The 21989-nt window shown below is 33.8% G+C and overlaps 1 protein-coding gene across 1 annotated transcript in view; it reads right to left on the reverse strand.

Moving 5' to 3' along the window:
• The window catches only part of LOC123703011 (Down syndrome cell adhesion molecule-like protein Dscam2), a 29939-nt gene extending 8286 nt beyond the window's left edge, over positions 1-21653 (reverse strand). The window contains exons 1-20 of the mRNA XM_045650880.1: positions 21608-21653; positions 21344-21429; positions 20511-20602; positions 19971-20125; positions 19232-19322; positions 17798-18034; positions 17280-17448; positions 16088-16223; positions 14021-14140; positions 12959-13135; positions 12263-12407; positions 10931-11079; positions 9673-9838; positions 9086-9225; positions 8062-8214; positions 7573-7663; positions 7129-7211; positions 1561-1689; positions 1080-1232; positions 290-419 (exon numbers count right to left, since the gene is read on the reverse strand). Coding sequence (XP_045506836.1) covers positions 290-419; positions 1080-1232; positions 1561-1689; positions 7129-7211; positions 7573-7663; positions 8062-8214; positions 9086-9225; positions 9673-9838; positions 10931-11079; positions 12263-12407; positions 12959-13135; positions 14021-14140; positions 16088-16223; positions 17280-17448; positions 17798-18034; positions 19232-19322; positions 19971-20125; positions 20511-20602; positions 21344-21429; positions 21608-21653 — 2648 coding nt within the window. The remainder of the gene's footprint in view (positions 1-289; positions 420-1079; positions 1233-1560; positions 1690-7128; positions 7212-7572; positions 7664-8061; positions 8215-9085; positions 9226-9672; positions 9839-10930; positions 11080-12262; positions 12408-12958; positions 13136-14020; positions 14141-16087; positions 16224-17279; positions 17449-17797; positions 18035-19231; positions 19323-19970; positions 20126-20510; positions 20603-21343; positions 21430-21607) is intronic.
• Between the last annotated feature and the right edge of the window lie 336 nt (positions 21654-21989).

The following is a 21989-nucleotide window of genomic DNA, read 5'->3' on the forward strand; positions in this document are numbered from 1 at the left end:
AGAAACTAAAATAATATGCAATTATTTTGCATATATATCCGCTCTGCCTCTACCACAACTGTTGTTGAATTAATGTTGAAAATTAAAACAATTTTTATTTTTCTGAACATGTTATATCTCACTACTACTCGATCGAGTAAAAGAAAACATTATGATGGAACCGAATATCTTAGAAACACACATAAATTATCAAAACTTATTTAGCTATGTTGCACATTTTCTGAATAATAGTAATATTTCACCAATATCAATAATTTTACACTTACACAGAGATCTAAAACCAACTCACCTAGATACAGGTTTCACATATACATTATAATGCGTAATTTCTCCATTGGGATGATCCGGTCGCTTCCAGCTGACAATGATCGATGTTGGTGATGATACCACTACTTTGATTGCTGATGGTGGACCTGGTACTGGAATAGAAGTTATTTTTGGTTTATATTATGTAGTTGAAAAATTATTGAATTTAGTAGATATTATGGACAGAGATTTGAGAATGAAGGCTTAATTTCAAAATATTCATAGACAATTTGTTTTTGGCTTACATTAGTTCCATTCGTTTTTTGATTGAAGATTCGCTACGATAAAATTTTTAGCCAATATCAATCGAGCAGAAGGAAAGACATTTTTATTTGTAAGGCTTATTTGGACCACAACAACTCACATATTTGCGTACAGATTTTGTCAATTGGTAACTACCTATAGAAGACTGGATTATCAGAAGGATATAGTTATAAAATGTTTTTTTATTTAAATATTAATTTTATTTCCTTTAAGAACAAGTTTCAAAACTTTAAGGCTGGTTTCACAGCTTGACCGACCGTCAGTGCGTACCGTCGGTCCTGACGATACGCATCAACAATTGTATGACTATGACACTAATGCGCATGACAATACGCGTGCGTATGGTCGGTCTAGCTATGAACGGTTTTATGAATTTCCATACATATGACAAGCGCGACTGACGTACGCACTGATGGTCGGCCAAGCTCTGCAACCAGCGTAAACGTTGTAACGCATTATATAAAATCTATTAAAAACATCTAGCAAAACTATTTCAAAATTCTACTTACCATCTTGCAAAGTGGTACAAAGTACAGCATACGAGAAAGGCCCCATACCAAAGTTTGAGAACCCAGCCACTTTTACTGTATAATTTGTGTATTTCAACAAATTCTGTAAGTACATCTCTGTGTGTGGTGACGTCACGTTAAGCCAGGGACCATCTGTAATAAGGAGAAGATCGAGTTTTTTAATTCATTAAAAAAAATAATAAAAATAATACGTGACAACGCATTGGATACTTTTTTGAGTGCAGAAGTTCAGCTTTTATCTGTTTAATATTTCTTTTAGCAGCGAAAATACAAAATAAATATAGCTTTAATTTACAAAAATAAAAAATACCTAATACAAAAATTACATTAGTACACTCACACTCACTCACTCACTTACATGCAAACTCACACACACGCTCATTTTTTCAGTCACTTATTAAAATATTTCTTATTTCACAAAATATATTTCGATAACTTATAAAAAATATTAAACACTCACCATCAGTACTATAATGTACTGTATATCCGAGTAGTGATGCGCCCTGGCTAGTGATGGGCTGCCACGCGATGCGTATCGATGTCGATGAAACGCCACGACATTCGACACTAGAAGGAGGGGTTTCTGGTGCTGGAAATAGGCGATGAAAAATTAATTTAATTCCATTTTCTGGACCATCCATCTTATATTAATAAAAATTTTCACATATTTCATATTTTTAAAACATTCAGAACACATTTTTATGAAATTCAATGGAATGGAGTCGGATAGTAGGATTAGTTTCGTAAGAAAGACCATAGATAGGCAGGATCCACTTCTACAACAGTAAGATGGATCCATATTGAAAAGCTAATAAGTATAATTTTATATTGTTTGTTACTGTTACAAATAAAGTGTTCATTCATTCATTCATTCATTCATTGTATATCTACTATATAAAAATAATTCGGGTTTTTCTTCCTGACGCTATAACTCCAGAACGCACGAACCGATTTCCACGGGTTTGCATTCGTTGGAAAGGCCTCGGGCTCCGTGAGGTTTTATTTTATTTTATTTTATTTTAAACACTTTATTGTGCTGCCAACATAACAAAAGTAGGTACAATAGAACTTAAACTAGTACAAACAACACAGAGGGCGGCCTTATTACTAATAAGTAATCTCTTCCAGGCAACCAACAGATTGTGTGAAAAACAATATTACTACAGCGGAGGTAGGTAAAAAAATAAACATAAATAGATGATATTAAAAATACATAAAATACACACTAAAATAAGATATAATATACCATACCAAAAGATATATACAATATATACATAATAATAATTATAATGCTATAAATAAAATAAATATAATAATATATTAATACATCATAAAAATATAAACATAATATACTATAAAATATACTACAATTATACAAAAAAACTATATCGATTCAAACGCAAGATTTAAAAAGTGGTCACGTATGAGGCTCTTAAATTTAGACAGAGTTTGAGCTTGCCTTATGGGTATGGGTAAGGAATTCCATAGGTTAATGGCCGTAATAGTAAAAGAATCACCATAAAAGCGCGTGCGATGGAAAGGTGTGCACAGGACAAGCCTATCCACTGAACGAAGGGAATAGCTTTCACAGTGCAGGAAGTCAAATTTATTTTTAAGGTATGAAGGAGTCTTAGGGTCAAACAGGACACGATAAAGTAACTGCAAGTAATGCACATTCCGGCGAAAGCGGACTGGGAGCCACTTGAGCTTCATGCGGAAGGAAGAGACATGGTCGTATTTGCGAAGACCAAATACAAACCGGATACCATAGTTCTGGAGGCGCTCAAGTTTTTCTATCTGCTCGACTGATAAATCAGGAAAGCAAGCATCAGCGTAGTCAATAATAGGAAGGAGAAGGGACTGTGCTAGCATAACTTTGGTCGATATGGGTAAGAAATTACGAAGACGCCGCAATGAACTGGAAGCAGCATAAAATTTCCGACTCAGTTCCTGAATGTGATGCGACCAAGATAGTGTCTGATCCAGGTAGACACCTAAATTTTTGACGTGCTCGCTATATGGTATGATTTCTCCCCGAATCTGTACAGAAGGCAGTATACCCCAATCAACCTCCGATATTTGGTAGGGACTACCGATAACGATGACCTGACTTTTCGACGGATTGATTTTTAGGCCAAATTGATCACACCATGTTACTATGTTGGTTAGTTCGTTGTTGATGGAATGAACTGCGTTAGGTAGGTTATCAGGGGTTGATTGCGTGTAGATCTGTAAATCGTCGGCAAACATATGGTAGGGAGAAGTTAATTGAGATGTGAGATTGTTAATAAATATGGCAAATAGGAGAGGTGACAAGACGCCACCCTGTGGCACACCGGCGGGTACTGCACACCAAGATGAATGTTTATCATCCATCAGGATACGCTGCCGCCGGTCGCCCAGGTAACTTTGAAACCAGTTAAGAACTGTCGAAGAAAAGTTAAGAAGTCGTAGCAAACTCAGAAGGATGTTGTGATTTACTGTGTTAAAAGCATTGCTAAAATCTAAGAGAGTGAGAACAGTGAGTTGCTTGTTGTCCATACCATAGCGAATGTCATCGGTAACTTTAACCAGGGCTGTCGTCGTACTATGACCGGGACGAAAGCCTGACTGATAAGGACTAAGGATGTTATTAGTGTTAAGGAAACTACTAAGCTGGGAGTGGATAAGACGCTCGAGTACTTTAGAAAGGAATGGTAAGATGGAGATAGGACGAAAATCAGGTAAACTTAAAGGATTCGATTTTTTGGGCATGGGAATGACATGAGCGTCCTTCCAGGAGCTAGGAAAAGAACCGGAGGTGACTGAAAAATTAAGGATATGTGTTATGACGGGAATAATGATATCAAGGATAGGGATGATCATATTACGACTGATATGGTCAGTACCAATGGCATTCGATGATATGGACAGGATTGTCTTCTTAACTTCATCTACAGAACTTTTCTTGAAAATAAACGGGGGAAAATCAGGAGTAGAAATGGTAGAAAGATTTTTAACAGTAGAGGCAAGTTGTACATTATGATTAAGAATAGACGAAGAAGCAAAGTGTGAATTTAAATTATCGATATTAATGTTACAAGAAGAAAAGGTGTGGGAGGCTTTACCAACTCCTAGAGATTTTAAAAATTTCCAAATTTTAACAGGGTCGCCGTTCTCGACCGACTTATGGATATGGCGTCTTTGTGCATCCCTACACAATACGTTGCAACGGTTACGGATATTTTTATATTTGACCTGTACCTCAGCAGTTTTAGCAGTCTTCAATTTAGACTTGGCACGATGTTTTTTATTTAGAAGCGATTTAAGTTCTGGAGAAAGCCAGGGTGCGGGTGTGTGCTTTTTCTTCACAGGTCTTAATGGTGCGTGTTTATCATATAAAGCAAGCATGACATCGTTAAATACGCTCACTTTTAAGTCCATGGTGTCTGCATCATAAACTGCCTGCCAATCACACTCAGAAGCATCCAGTCGAAGTTGATCGTAATCCATACCGGCAAAATTACGCAGCAGGATAGAGGAAGGTTTGAACTTAGGTGGGCGGAGTTTGTAGGATAAGTAGATCAGGTCGTGATAGGAAAAAGCATCAGCAGAACACTGCCCATGCTTGGATACGGAAAGAGGGGAGGAGACAATGATAAGATCAAGAAGGGATGGGCAGCAGCCAGGAGAGAAATGAGTAGGATTAAGTGGGAGTAATTGGAGGTTGTGTGAACAAAGGAGAGAGCATAATTTTTTACTACGGTGGTCATCTTTGAGTAGACATGTATTGAAGTCACCCATAAAAATTATGTGATCATATTCAGGAGTTAGGTCATCGAGGAGATTCTCAAAGGAAGGGAAGTAATTATTGGTCAGGGAAGGGCTATAGAAAACACCAAGGAGAATTTTGGAGTTAGGTAGTAGGACTTCGATGAGGAGATGTTCAGTGGTGTTATTAGGAGGGGGCTGAGAGGAAGATCGAATCAACTTAAACGGGATGTAAGACCGAAGATAAATCGCGACTCCACCACCGCCTTTGCCAATACGATCATTGCGGATAAGGTTAAATCCAGGAAGGGAATAATTGGCTGAAGGAAGGGAAGGCTTTAGCCATGATTCGGAGATCAGGATAGCATGGATATTATTTTCTACGAATGATGCAAGCATGTCAGGAAAGTGGGCCGGAATACTCTGTGCATTAATGTGAGTCACGTTAAAATTTTTATGGGCATCATTAAACAAGGAAGAGAGGACAAGGTCGAGAGGAGAGGAAGCACTATGAAAGCTATTCTCATCGCTGTTTAAAGGATCAGAACTAAAATCGTGATACTCAGAACTTACGTTTGACATTATATATAAAAGTAATAATAAATTACTTATAAATATTAATAATATACAAATAATATATATAAAGTAAAACAAATATACCGATAATGATAATAATAAATGAATAAGTTAGTACTATATACCTAGTACCGTCCGGAATTTAACTATAGAAAATAAAAGTATAGTTTTACACAAAACATCAAAAGCAATTATTACAATTTAAAACTACTTAAAAAATAAAAGATTATACAACACATTTAATTAGGAATTTAAACATGGCAAGTAAATGCTTCATTAATTAGACATTTGACACAGAGACATTTGACATCTATTGACATTTGACATTTACAACTGACAGACCGGTGACAACCGAGAGATTTGTAAACAAAATAATTAAAACTGTAAGAAGGTAGCTGTGGAAGGTAGCTATAATAATTTAAAAGATAGGAGGTAAACTGTAAAAGAGTAGAAAGTTATACAAATTACAAAAGCAAGATGTAATATGACAACGAATAATGAATACGACGATAAATACACTATAATAGCTGCAGAGCGAATTACAAACGAACAAATTTAACAACGTGAACATATCATTCCGAAACTATTTTGCTTTAACATTAAGCCTCCTAGAACGGGCTACCTTATTGTCCTTGGAGGAAATACTGGATCCGGCAGAGGTACCTGGGTTTGGTTTGTCCGGCGCAACCGCAGAGAGAGCTTTAATATCAGCGATACTCTCAACACGATGACGAACGCCCCCGGGTCCGATGACAAATATGTGCCCATTTCTTGTCCAGCACTTAGTTACTCCAAATAGTTCACGAGCAGCCATAAAAACATCATGTTTATTCTTGGTGAGGAATTCAGAGAGAGTGATTCCTGTACCCTTTAGATTTGTTTTCGACGACCAAATGAGCTCCTTGTCGGACAAATCACGAAGTTTGATGAGGATTGGACGTGGTTTATTGTCCTTGGGGTTACCGAGCCTGTGACAGCGACTCACTCCATTAATAGACAAATTAGGCAGCTTCATGTTGGTGGATAATATATTTAAGGTTTGAGAGGTAACATTTTCATCATTATTCTCCGGAACACCATGCAGCAATAGAATCTTCCTTCTACTTCTCATCTCCTGGCTTTCATATAATTTATAAAGACAGTCAATCTGAGTCTGTAGACATTGCAGTGAGGTGATAACAAAGGAGCGGAAAGCCGTAAAGTCAGATGCCAGCCTAGACGGAGGACTTGCCAAGGAAGTGGTAGTGGATGTTTTTTTAAGATCTTCATGAAATTCAATCATTCTTTTATTAAACATTTCGGACATCTGTGCCATAGATTCCTTGATGCCTTGTAAATCCATGTTGTCATTCATTCTTAGGATTATAAAAAGTGAAGTCAAGTGAGGTTATGAGTGACAAAGTGAAAAACAGTGAAGAATTGATGTTGAGTAGGAGTTTTAGTGATATTTCAGTGGGAGAATGATCCGGCAAGTACGTAGGTGATTTAACACATAATTTATTGTAGTTTTAAAAATAAATACCAATTAAATAGCATGGAGCAAATTAATCGCGTGTGTACTTTTTTACGCCTACCGCCCAAAAAAAGCAAAGTGGTTTATAGCAAAGAAAAGGTGTTTCTGGTGACGAAACGGAGTTCGCCCGGTTTGCTAGTGCTTACTATATCAGTCAATGAAAAATGTGATAAATTAGATAAAACTCACCTCCTTCTCTAGTTGTTTGGTATTGGGGCAATGAAAATGGTCCGTTACCGGCTGAATTGAATGCACTTACGGATACAGCATATCTGAAAATGTAATAATTGATACATAATATGAATAAATAAATAAAATGAAATGTCGGTAGATAAGTTATTTATAACATAATACTGAAACTAAAAATGTAACCAAAATTAACTATTTTGCTAAATCAGAAAAGTGCCCAGAAAGTCTTGTTTTTGCATTTAGGAAAAAAGCAGAAAAAGAGAGCGTGTATGCCGGGCACACGTGTCAGAAGTAAAACTTGAAAGATACCAAAATTCTCTTTCTCCATGACGTGACGGTATTGCCATAACGCGACCTTGAAATTTTACTCTCAACGCGCTTAAACTTCACTTCAAAAATTAACTTTTTCTCAAATAACGCGTACTTAAATACAATAAAAATTACCTGGTATTCTTTAGAAGACCACTCAATACTGTTTCCTGTTTTCCATTCCGTGAGGCCACCTTCACCATTTTTGTTTGGGTGTCGTTTGGGCCTGAACAGTAATATTTTTACATAAGTCTTCTAAAATTTTTCAATTAGTCATCATAACTACGTTAGCTAATAAAATATTATAACGATTTTCCTAATTTTTCCGATTAATTTTTTTTTATCTTATCATATTATAATAGACGCAGTAGAATTTTTGTTTTAAAAAATGATCATTTAACTTGATTTTAAATTAATAAAAACAGTTTTCTATGAATAACAATATAAATTATAATATTATTCTACTCAAATACGTGATATCCCAAAGTGGTACTTAATTTAAAAAATCTTAATACTTACTTAAATTAATATTTATAACACTTCAATGTCAACAACAATGTCAAAAATCATCATCATCAAGGTGATGACCTTCATCATAATCATCACCATCATCATCATAAATACCTGAATCCCCAGCAATCCTCGGCACAGCTTTAACATGGTATCCCTGTAGGGCTCCATTATGTGTATCTCTATTAGGAGGTAGCCAGGATACTAATAATTCTCCCGGATTGTCTGTTTGTTGCACTTGTATACTTAGCGGACTTGATGATGGAGCTGAAATGGTTATAAATATAAAAAAGAATGTGTGTACTTAAGTATGTACACTCGTTAGAAGTTATACTTCTTTGGCGTATGGAAAAAAATAGAGTATACAACTTGAACATAGTTATCAATTTTCATACCACCTAGAACTAACTTCATGCTGTTAAATTTAGGTGTCGGTGTGCGCGCGCATTGTAAAAATTCACTCTCATCATTTTTCTCCATCGCGCCAAAAGAAGTATAACTTCAAAAACAATTATTAAAAAATTCAACAAGAAAGACTGAAAATCCTCAAAACCATTACCTTCATGATAATTTCTACATTAAACGTTCTATAGCTCAAAAAGAGTGTGTCGAGCACACGTGTCAGAAGCGAAACTTCTTTGACATGATTCAAAGATACCAAAATCGTCGCCTTAGTCCATGACGTGATAATATTGCAATGACGCGACCTTTAAATTTTACTCTCAACGTGCCTAAAGAAGTTTCACTTCAACAAATAATTATTAAAAATAGAAGAACACAAGGAAGCCTAAAAAGCCTCGAAGCCTTTACCTTCATGATAATTTCTACATTAAACGTACTATAGGTAAGTCAAAATGTATGGACATTAGAAAAAAACATATTCAAACAAAAGTTGTAATAAAGGTATCTTATACAGGCAGATATTAGGGTGCTTTTGCACTAATAATGTGCGAGGCTGTATAGCGAGGAATGTGTTTGTAAATAACCAATCATATAACTTCAAACGCTAAACGCTTCAAACTTCATACTTAATGAAGCGATACTATTTGTTATTTACACATTCCTTGCTACACATCTTCGCACATTATTAGTGCAAAAGCACCCTAATAAATATACCCTGTTCAACTTTTCTACTCACCCTCTTGTAAAGTAGTAAAATGTACAGGTATAGTATAAGGGCTGAGATCCACCATGTTACCCGAAGCGACTCGTACGCGATACTCGCTTGCGGGTTGTAAGTCCCGTAGTTCTACGCTTTGACGAATGTCTGTGTCTTGTCTGTAATTATAAAATTAATTTTAAATCTAAATAAATTATGTGAAAATTAAAAAAAAAATTAAAATATGTATGACCCAAACCATAAAATTTCTCCACATTAAATTGACTTCAACATAACTTGAAAAAGGCAAAATCATTTAATTACTTTACCAATTTACTTGCTAATAGAAGGTTGCATTTTATTAATTATAAATTAATTTCATCAGATCAACTGAAATAGAAATACAACACTAAAAATATTTTGTAAAACATTACTTTTTTAATGGTAATAAATTATTATTGCTTTTCTCCTACCTTAACTATGAACAAAGTCTTTTTTACCAAGATAAAGTTCTATGAGTATTTTTACCTAGCACAATACAGCTATCTCTCTCTCTCATGCTATTAATTTTTTGTTCCAAAGTTTTCACTATTATTATGACAGTTTTTCTAATATTATGATCTTACCTACTAATATTAATACTCTTAGCAGCATCCCATACAGCATATTGATTACTAGTGTACTGTATATTATAATACTGTACATGAGTCACAATTGTATCGCGCCATGACAGTTTCGCGGAGGAACTTGTCACTGAGTCCACTTGGAGGTCTAGAGGGGGGGTGGGGGGCTCTGGAATTGTGTAAAAATATGTTAAAATATGTATTAATATAACTAACTAATATTAAAATTACTACTTTTTACTTAATGCATATTAATGAATAACATTTTTACAATTTTCGTCTGTCAGTCAAGAGACTATTTGATCCGGCTAGGAACTAGTAATAACCACAGGGCAAGTACCAAAAATAATAGACATAAACTACATCTCTAATTAATAATAGTGAAGGTTTTCTTAGAAAGAGGATTCTCTAGATCGGTTAAATAGTGTCCGATTAAACAACAAAAACAAAATTATAAAGTTACTACCGGTCCGCCCCGGCTTCGCCCGTGGTACATATTTCGCAATAAAAGGTAGCCTATGTTATTTTTCCTAATATTTAGACCCTGATCTAAAGATTGTCTGTGCCGAATTTCATCAAAATCGGTTGAGAGGTTTAAGCGGGAAAGCGTAACAGACAGACAGACAGAGTTAATTTCGCATTTATAATATTAGTAGGGATATACAGATTTTTGACGGTTGTTTGTAATTTAATGTTGTTGTACCCAACACCACAGAATACATAATAGTAGCTAAACGCTACAGAACGGACACTCTCCGCCTCCCGCCAAAATTAAACACTTACCTCACCCCGCACGATCAGCCTAAAAATGGTCCGCATTTTTCTGCAAGGACGATACGCAACGAAGATTGACAGTGATTATCGTTTTTCGTAGAAAATGGTTAAATATTGTGCCATTACGGACGTATTTCATCAGAAAAACGCGATTTTTTTTACGCCAGTCACAAAATATGTGCCAACCATAAAGCGTTAACACACACATTTGCAGTCTCTACAGTGTGACTGTCAAAACAATAATTTTGTATGGAGTGTCCGGGGTGTGCCAACACTTTAAAACGCAAAAACGCGGCTTTTGAGGCGTGCCATAGAAATATACATACATTCTAAAAACATAACCCTCCTTCTTTCACAGTCGGGTAAAAAGTGCTTGCTATTATTAATTATTCTACATATTTTGATACTTCCTATTTATTTAATTTTAAATCTTATTTATCATTTAACCATCAGTTATATCATAAAATATTAATTCAATGCAACTTACCAAGAATTTTAACATAAACAGCATAAGTGGCGACTCCGTACGGGTTGCTAGCTCTACACTCGTACTGCCCCCCGTCTCTGCTTTCCACGTAATTAATATTTATCGTGCTTTTTAAACCGTTGTTTGTAGTGCCTTCTGATATTGTTATTCTGAAAATAATTTGAACAATTTCAAGGTTTGATAATACAAAAGTGATAAAGTAAGGAATGAAAATTTAAATATGTATATTGTATAAGTAAGTAACTTTTGAGCTAACGCGAAAGAGCAACTTATGTCTCCGCAACTATTTTGTCTCTCCCATCATTCATCAACTCTTTGGGAAGTTGCGTCGCACTTTCTTACTAGCCCATAGAGTTGATGGGAGAGACTAAATAGTTGCGAAGACAAAAGTTGCTCTTGCGCGCTAGCTCTTAAAATTCGTTTTTTCCAATTATTATTATTAAATGTATGATGTATGATAAATTTCTTAGAGCTCCACGTAAAGTAGTAAATTAAACAGAAAATACTAATCAGGCTGAACAACTTTTGCAACCTCTGATAATAATCCTACATGACGATAATATTATAAGTAATTACTAATTATATATAATTATATTTTATGTTTGGTACGATGAACTTCCTCGAATGGGTCTTGGCAGAATATCAGCGTTATGGTTCGCTTAGAACCATGACAATGTGCTGAGCCAAGACCTTTTCAGGAAACAATCTTTTTATAAATTTTTCTTTAATGTTATTTCAGATTGTAAATGTTTTTTGTTTTATTTTATTGTTTAGTATTTAAAAATTGTACTTACTTAAATGTTTTCCTGAATAAATGTATAAATAAATAAATAAATAAAATAAATAAATAATTAGGCAAAAAACCTTATAGGTAATAGGATCGTCAATTTTAAACGTGCAGCCCAAGTGCAGCCTCCACACCAGCCAGAATTGACTTGAATTTTCAGTATATTTATGACATTTTATTTCAGCGCCATCTACAGATTTATACAGAAACTTATACAGCAACTGAATGCATACGTATAAGAATGGTCTAGAATAGTACCTTTCTTTGTCTAACAAAAAGTTTGTTCAAGTAATGATAGATGGCGTTATCGTATGAAAAGTACTTAATGGTTACTTACAAAATCCAAATATTATGTTTTTGGTAGGTAGAGATGGTTTCGAGCTCTTTGTAAAATTAATTCTATGTTACCTACATTTAATTTTATTTTTTTTTTATTTCAAATCGAATAAATCAAATGAACTTTTGCGGGTACAATCAAGAGCATATCAATAAATTAAAACATTGCAGTCATTGTATTTAAATTATGTAACGTTCATAACACATACCTTGATGAAATAAATTCGATAGGGTTGCCATTTAAAGTCCACTTTATTCTGATAGGGCTGTCGCCCAGAGGTTTGCAGCTAAGTTCGAGAGGCATCCCCACTTTAGTTGTAAGATTTGTTCCCATCGACTCGAAATGTACAGGTTCTGAAAATATATTTTATTAGCTTTACATACATACAACATACCGTTTTGTGTTAAATTAAATCTATACTAATACTAGATTTCCGCCCGCGGCTTCGCCCGCGTTTGCAAAGGAAAACCCGCGTAGTTCCCGTTCCCGTGGGATTTCCTGGATAAAAACTATCCTATGTGTTAATCCAAATTACCCTCTATATGTGTGCTAAATTTCATTGTAATCGGTTCAGTAGTTTTTACGTGAAAGAGTAACAAACATCCATACAAACTTTCGCATTTATAATATTAGTAGGATTATAAAGCTGAAGAGTTTGTTTGTTTGAACGCGCTAATCTCAGGAACTACTGGTCCGATTTGAAAAATTATTTCAGTGTTAGATAGCCCATTCATCGAGGAAGGCCATAGGCTCTATATTATCACGCTAAGACCAACAGGAACGGAGCCACACGGGTGAAACCGCGGAGCGCAGCTAGTATTATGATAATGTTCCTTCGTCTTCAGTATCTTATCCCTTATTGTCAGTGTACAATCATTTACATTAAATTAACTAAATTATTTACTATTAACACTAATCCACAGGTTCCTAGCAAGTGCAACCCCCACGCCATTATCAGCGTGACAAGCGTATAGTCCTTCATCAGCAAGTGACACGACTTCAATGAGCAATGTGCCGTTGGGAGCACTGCTGACCCCACCACCGGCCAGGTCTAATACTGGCCGCCAGATGCCTAATGCAGCTGAAATAATAAGACAAAAAATCATATTAAAAGACACACACACAATGAGAGATTCAAAGCGTAGAGTGAACAGGTACCTTCTAGGGAAGCGCGTACCATCTTAGACCACATCTCAGCTTAACATCAGGCGAGATTGTGGTCAAGCTCTTCCCTATCGTCAATAAAAAAAAAAGATGCTAAAAAACAAAAAAAATGTGTGCGTGTACCTACTAGTGTACACACGTAGGAAGTGAAACTTCTTTATGACTTTATTTTTCAAGAAAATATTTACTATATACAACTTTACAGAAATACGTCGAATCACGCGTGGTAGGGATAAGAAAAAGATGGCGCGTAACGGAAAAATGTCACGCGTAACGAAAAAATGTTACACTAAATTTTTTTCCAACCCCGATATAGAAGTTTCACTTCAAAAACAGCAGATACACAAACTGACACGCGAAATAGAAAATAATGCACACATAAGAATAAAATGCTCGTTGCTCCACCGTAAGATGCCTTATGCTGGTGAAATGAAGGACGTATGTCATGTTAATCTAGACAAAGAACTAAAAATGACCCACGATAGACAAAGAGCTAGTAAGAAAGTGCGCGCACGTAGCGACGCAACTCCCCATAGAGTTGATGGGCGAGACAAAATAGTTGCGGAGACAAAAGTTGCTCTTGCGCTCTCTCTGCTCGTTCAAATTGATGACGTTGATTGAAAAACGCATATTTCAAACAGACACTATACATGTAGATAACAAATACATTGTGTATGATATCTAATTTACATAATCAACTGGGAAAACAAACTTATTTTAAGCAAACACACATAAAATAGAAACATAGGTACCAGAAATCAATGCATAACCATAATCTCTTTACCACAGTAGGATAACTCACCGTCCCGCTTCATCCAATGTATTTGTGGTACTGGGTAGCCATTCGCGTTACAATATACGACACCACGCTGACCCAGTAATAGCGATGTATTCGCAGGCTCTTCTATCCATTTTGGGGCGACTGAAAATTGATAATTTGGGTTAGAGCTAATCATACCGACTCGTACTTGGCCAATGTTTAGATTATAGTCTCACGCTACATCAAACGAGCGAATGCTCATTCTAACCCCACTATGATAGGTAATTTTTTTTTAGTGTAAACTGGCGTAGAGTGGTTCGTTGTTCTTAGTGCGTTCGAATGTTGTGTGTGTAATAATATTATGATAATAAATAATGCCAAATCGCACTTGATGAAAGTTTGGATTATAATCAACTAGCTTACCGCCCGCGGCTTCGCCCGCTTTGTTTTAACCGTACCTAATAAATTATATACTAAAACCTTCCTCTTGAATCACTTTCTATTAAACCACATCAAAATCCGTTGCGTAGTTTTAAAGATTTAAGCATACAAAGGGACGTAGGGACAGAGAAAGCGACTTTGTTTTATACTATGTTGATGAAAAAATGATTTTTTTTTTGAAATAGTGACATTACCTATTAGGCTAGAATTTTAACTTTCTGTTCCATGATTATTTATTACAAAAACATTCCAATTAATACTCATGCAGAGAAAGAGACACAAATGTTTCATGTTAATCCAAAAATAGTTTCAGCTATAAAATTATAATCTTCATTTTCAAATCTATTTGTACCTATTCATTCAATTGTATGTTCTTATATTTGATTTTACGCAAGAACACATTCGGATATTAATTCAATCAGGCCCTGACCACTTTCGCTCTAAGTATTCATATAATCCGTTTTAGGGGATTCATTTTTGACTTAATTTCGTCTAAAATGTTATTCTTATTCAGACAATACTAAAATATAAAAGTAGAAAAAGAGCGCGTATGCCGAGCACACGTGTCAGAAGTGAAACTTCATTGGCAAGATTCTAAGATACCAAAATCGTCGCCTTACTCTATGACGGTATTGCCATGACGCGATCTTACAATTAAAAAAACATTCGATTAAAAACTTCTAAACATGTTACAATCGACAAAATAATCATGATAATTAATGATGAAATTTAAATAAAGTAGGTAACATTCACAAAGGATTAAAATATTACATAGGTATATCTGGAAATGGATTAAAATATCTGCTGTGTGGTTGGTTCTTCGTATTATGCGGTTGCATCATTACAAATTTCGAAGTGAATTCATTCAATAATGTTTAACATAATATTATACCTAGCTAATAGCTCACATGTAGTTACATAATATATTGTGTTTGAATAAACAACAATAAAAGTCATTATTTCTGTATATTTTTATGTAAATTATTTATTTCTAAGTGAATTCATTTCATAAAAAAAGTATGTGCCGAGCACGCGCTCCATGACGTGACGCAATCTTGAAATTTTACTCTCTACACCTAAAGTCACTTCATTTTTTAGTTTTTATATTTCTCTTATTTCTAAAACTTAGGTCCTAAACTATATATAGTAGAGCGAGTAGAGCCATTTTAATAGGCAACATTTGACAGTTCAACAAAATTCAACAACGTAACCTAGTAACGACGACATAGAATAACATGATATTTCGTTTTGTTAGAACTGCACATTTGCTTAACTTTTTTCAATTACGATTACATATTTATAATAATAATGACCGATAGAAGTTATTTTAAGATTTCATTTTACTGATAAACCATCCTAAACATAATAAACAATTTCTGAATTGAAGAACTGACGTCGCTACAATTTTGTGTCAATAAACCTTTTTTCTTTTTAAATACTAGAGACGTTACTCTAAAAATCGAAATCTGACATCTAGAATCGAATGCATTGATTACTTGTGAATAAAAATCATCATAAATTAATAAATTCGATTGACAAATGTTTCAAATCCGTATCGATTAATACACTTTAATCGATGTTTTTAAGCAGGTTACCTCTCTTCGAAGATAAAATTGATAGACGTCAAATGTTGCCTATTAAATTGGCTCGACTATAAAAGTTACTTACCATTTATATACAAATCAGTTGTCTGATTGACTTTTCCAACGTGATTCGTCGCTATACAAGTGTACCGACCACAATGTTCAAGGGACACCCGCTTTATTATCAACACACTGAATAACTCTGAACTCCTCTCTGTTATCTGTAAGGGAATTATTTTATTAGCTACAAGCTTATTATCACTCGGCGACGAGTCCGCGAGCAAAAGCAAGTATAATTTTAATTTTTAGTTATAGAGGATTCAAATTCAAATGAGTAATTTTTAAAGTTCACAAGAAAAATTTAATGTAGGTCCCAGGAGTTCCCGAGATAAAAAGCAAAAAAAATCTTGAACTTAATAATATTAGATTTCTTGGTAATGTATTATTAAACCTGGTGATGTATTTCCAAATACCTAGAATAGAGCTCTGATGAAACGTTTCCAATGTAGGCTATGAATACATTATTTTCGATTATTAATCGAAGTGAAAATTACAGTTTACAGGAAACCTTCAATAAGTTTGAAAAGTGAATAAGAACTGTATTTAAATGGAGATATTAATCTATTATTGAGTTAATTAATTTAGTTTCTCATTTATAATTTTACTAGCGGTCCGTCCCGGCTTCGCCCGTGGTACATATTTCGCAATAAAGGTTGCCTATGTTCTTTCTCAGGGTCTAAAGATTGTCTGTGCCAAATTTCATCCAAATCGGTTGAGAGGTTTAAGCAGGAAAGCGTAACAGAAAGACAGACGCATAGTTACTTTCGCATTTATAATATTATTAGTAGGGATAAAGCTGAAGAGTTTGTTTATTTGTTTCAACGCGCTGATCTCGGTAACTACTGGTCCGATTTGAAAATTATTTCGGTGTTAGATAGCCCATTTATCGAGGAAGGCTATAGAGTATAGGCTATATTGGTTGAACGCGCTAATCTCAGGAACTACGGGTCCAATTTGAAAAAATCTTCCCGTGTTGACAGCCCATTTTTCGAGAAAGACTGCTATATAATATTATAATCACGTTAATAGATAATAATACCAACAGGATTCGAGCAATGCGGGTTAAACCATTGGACAAAGCTAGTATTGTATTTGAAGAAAATTTTAATAAGTCTTGCAGATTTAGTTATTTGTGGCACTATTGATGATCATCTAATTTTTCCCTATACCCTAATATTAACTTCTACTAATAATTATATCAACTAACTAATGCTTACCTTCAAACTTGGTGGTATTTTCATACCATCCTTAAGCCAAGAGAAGAAAATAGGCGGATCTCCGCTTATAATGTTGCAAGTAATTTGGACAATTTGTCCTTCTTTGAGTCCAGAACCAACTCGTAATTCGTCTAACTCAGGCGCTTCTACTACTTGGATTTCGAAGGATCTAAATATAATAAGATTATAAATCAAATGTTCTTAAAACAAACAACACATACTATTACAAATCATGGAAATGTTCTCGAAGTTCTTAAAATATACGTATAGGTGTCTAATTTACGTCAAAGTTAATTAAAAATCAAAATCTGATACAATTTATGAATGCTTCATTGAAAACATACAAAATTATCCTATAATTATCCTTCATCAAGTTAATAAACATCTCAAAGGTAGAAGATATTAAAATTATTCTCCTTTAAAGATTCATAGGAGATTCTTTCTTAAAACTTGTCAGTCACAAATATAGATCAACTATAAATATAACAGTATTTACATTACTTTCTGTATGTTCTTACCTTCTAGCCATTTCTCCAGAAGGACTATAAACTATACAGGTATACATATCTCCATTCTCTTCTTTAATAATACGAGGTATATTCAATACCCCGTCTTCGCTCGTTTCTAATATTTGTCGTTTTCTCCGTCTCTTCTTTACAATATGATCATTATTGTTGTATGTTCGTTTGTATCTGCTATGTTGAGGTAATAATGTGCTAACGATTTTCTTGCCTTTGTATTCCCATTCCAATTTACTGTAATGAGTTATTTATGATTATGACCAGTTTCTTATCAGTTATACTCATCTCTTTTGATGCTAAAAGAATGCTTCTTCAAGACTTACTACTTCTATATAAATCTAACGTGTAAATCTTAGTATAGGATTAGAAAATAGATATCGTACACCAAATTAATAAAACTTATTTATTCTGATCCCTGATAATTATTTAAAAACATCGCATTTCAAATTATAGGTCGCTGAAATGTCAAAGGGTCAGGTATCATTTGGTGGAAACGAGTATTGGCAAAGTCCCTTTTGCTTTGTAGACTTTTTAATGAATATGATCTCCTTTTTTACCGATTTCAAAAGAGGAGTAGGTTCTATTGTAGATAGTGTTTTTTTTGGCTTTTTTACCTCAAAATTTTAACCGGGTGAACCGATTTTAAGAATTGGCCCCATGAAAATTTGTTTTAGTTCTATTTGAAGATGATTTTTAGTTTTTTATTTAAAAATAATTATTTATATGTTAGATCTGCGTTTAACATCATCAACAATTTTTTTTAAACTATCAAGTAATTACGTATTGTAGTCTTATTAACAATATAATAACAATATATTGACATTAATTATTAAATTGTTTAATTAATTATCTTGCAAATACATGTTTCTTCTTATTTTTTCTACATTACATAGAACCTTGCTGTACACTACTGCATTATGCCCACTAATATCAATATTTTCATCTAGATAGACTCGAAATGCAGTTCCCAGATAGACCCAGCAATGGAGCCAAATAGGTCGGACAATAACTATAAATTCACAGGCCAGGTATGTCAGGTACGGCTTGCCAAATGATTTCCTAAACCGTTCACATTTTAGCTAAATTTTGTTTGCTTATTGTGGTGGTTTTAAAATTAAGCCTGTTAATTGGAGTTGGTGAATATAATTACAGGTTATTTTAAGCGTAGTTTTTTGCTTTGTTTCAATCACTATTTTTATTGATTGATTATTTCATGTTTCTTATAAGATCTGATTTTCGAAATTGAGATATAAAATAATCTGTAAGGATTGGTTATACAGTTATCTTAGCAAAAAAAAATTATTTATAAGTAAGAAGTGTCGCCAGAAAACATGTCTTTTGAACCGTTTTATTTTTATGTTAAATATCTTAAAAATCCTTTTAAACCATACTGTGATCCGTGAAGTAATTATAAAAAATAAGACGTTTTACCTGATAGGATATCCATAGTAAGGACATCTTAGTTTTAATCCATCTCCGCTCTGTACTTTTATTGGTGGCAACGTTCTTATATACGGTGGTCCTATAAAATAAAAATATTTCTTAAAACTTAAATGTCAAATTATAACGAATTAAAACAACAGTTAGACTATTTTTTATTTTTTTTTTACTCTAGACTTAGCCAAGTTTTAAATAAAATTCAATTATAGTACAAGTAAATGAAGAAAAAAAGCCAAATATAAACTTTAGAAATTCAGAAAACTGAAGCTTGAATAGAAGATTGGATTAGGTAATAAGTGTGGGAGTGATTAAAACAAAACATTGTTCTTTTACTTATAATTAATAATCCATCTATTCTTTCTTTTGTTTTCAATAACATGATAATGAATAATCGAATCTTTGTATGTCTGCTCGAATTGATCTGAATTGTTAATTTAATCGAATATGGTCGTTGTAGCGATATTTATCTTAAAATAATCATAATTATAATTTTATGTCATGTTTATCTTCAATAAAAATTATATTTTTGGGTACTGGGAAAGTATTGGTTTAGTTTGTAACTAAATTAACTACCTACCTACATTAAGAAATTGTAGTACCTACACTGTTAGAGGTAACCTATAACTTGCTCTAATCTCATGTCTTCAGACACAAAAAAAAAATATTTTCTTTCAACTTGAAAGACGAACAAACACACACATTTATAATAGTTATGATAAATAGTAAATACCATAAACGTCAATCCTCGCTGTATGTCGCAAACTGGAGTCGCTCTCAAAAGCAACACAAGAAAAGAGACCACCATCTTCCACTCTCGATCGCGTTATGTTGAGATGGGATATAACACCCACGCCTGATGGGGACATCATTTGGCCTAGGATGTATCTGGAAGATATTTTGAGACTAGATTTTCTAATGTAACTTATAAAAGAAACAATACAAAAATAATAGTATCTTTACTGCCAAAGCTTGACTGATTTTTAAAGTATGTACCTTAATTTCGTAGGGAAATATTTTCTGGGTTTTATTTTATAGATTGAAGATGAACTAGAAGATCGTTAAAATTGAAAAAAAATAACACAATATTATAAAAATTCCAACGCTATATCGATATAAAAAATACACGCTTATAATCATAAATAATGCTTATAATTAATATAAACTAAGATATAGACTTATTATTATTTATTATTTTTTCCCAATATAAAGAGTCAGTATTTAATCTTAACTGAAATATATTAGCTTTCTGTAACAATAGTTTAATAAATACCTTGAATCTGTATTAGAAGATATAACTACTCCATCTCTCTCCCAAATGAAACGAGGTGGTCTATCCCCTGTTGCGCTGCAGTGTAAACTTATCTAAAATATAAATATGTATTTGAAGTATTAGTTAAAAGTGTTAACAATAGCTTTTATTCATATTATCTTATCTATACAGCTATACTTCTATACTAATATTATAAAGCTGAAGAGTTTGTTTGTTTGTTTGGACGCGCTAATCTCGGAAACTACTGGTCCGATTTAAAAAATTATTTAGGTGTTAGATAGCTCATTTATCGAGGAAGGCTAGGCTATAAATCATCACGCAATGACTAACAGGAGTGGAGCCACGGGAGTGAAACCGCGCGGAGCAGCTAGTTCTATTATACAAAGAGATTCGACTTTTTGTTACATTTATGCGTGCAATAATGAAATAATGCAATAATAAACATAACATAGATGTAATTAATCAGCAGTGTTGCATTTTCATTACACATACATTGAAGTGAAACTTCTTTTGGCGCGTTGAGAGTAAAATTTCATGATCGCGTCATGACAATATCGCCATGTCATGGAGTCAGAGCTAGCGCGCAAGAGCAACTTTTGCCTCCGCAACTATTCTGTCTCTCGCATCACCTCTATGGGCTAGTAAGAAAGTGCGCGCACGTAGCGACGCAACTTCCTATAGAGTTGATGCGAGAGACAAAAGTTGCTCTTGTATGGTTATAGTACCTATCTTTGAAACCAAAGAAGTTTCACTTCTGACACGTGTGCTCAGCACACACTCTTTTTTGTAATTAAGCACCATTCAACCAAGCTTAAACTATAAAATGAACTTACATCTTCTCCCGGTGTTACAATTTTATCTCCAAAGTGCTGAGTAATCATGATGTTTCCAGAACCTAGTTCCCTTTTTATTCTTACACCTGGAAAGATAAATATAAGTTCTGGATATGTACCGTTTAGTTTAACTGTCAGTTAAAATTGTGTATAATATAATGTTCAAATTAGGTATGTGAACAATAAAGTAGAGGAATTTCATATCTAATAAACTTTTTGCACGCGGCTTCGCCCGCTTTGTAGAAAAGTTCACATATTATATACCTCTACTAAAATCTTGAATCACTCCACCTATTGAAACAAAATCCATTGCGAAGTTTTTAATATAAAGCATACATAAGGACGGACAGACAACGACAGCGACTTTGTTTTATGTAATGAATTTCTTATTTAGATTTTTTTATTTTTCACAATGCACATGATAAATAGAATATAAGCTACTTTATCAGCAAGTCGCAATACTAATCTTTAGACTTAGATGTTAATAATTGACCTATTTAAAGAGTCGAATTCAATAAGTTTTCAAATGCTAATTAATTCGAATATTATGATGAAAATTTGAGTTATTAGATCCATTAATATGAGTAATTAGGAATTTAATTAACGAGAAGATATTTAATTGATAGTATATTTTAGAATTTCATAT

This window comes from Colias croceus, chromosome 25, assembly GCF_905220415.1.
Source record: "Colias croceus chromosome 25, ilColCroc2.1".
In the NCBI taxonomy this organism is placed as follows: domain Eukaryota; kingdom Metazoa; phylum Arthropoda; class Insecta; order Lepidoptera; family Pieridae; genus Colias; species Colias croceus.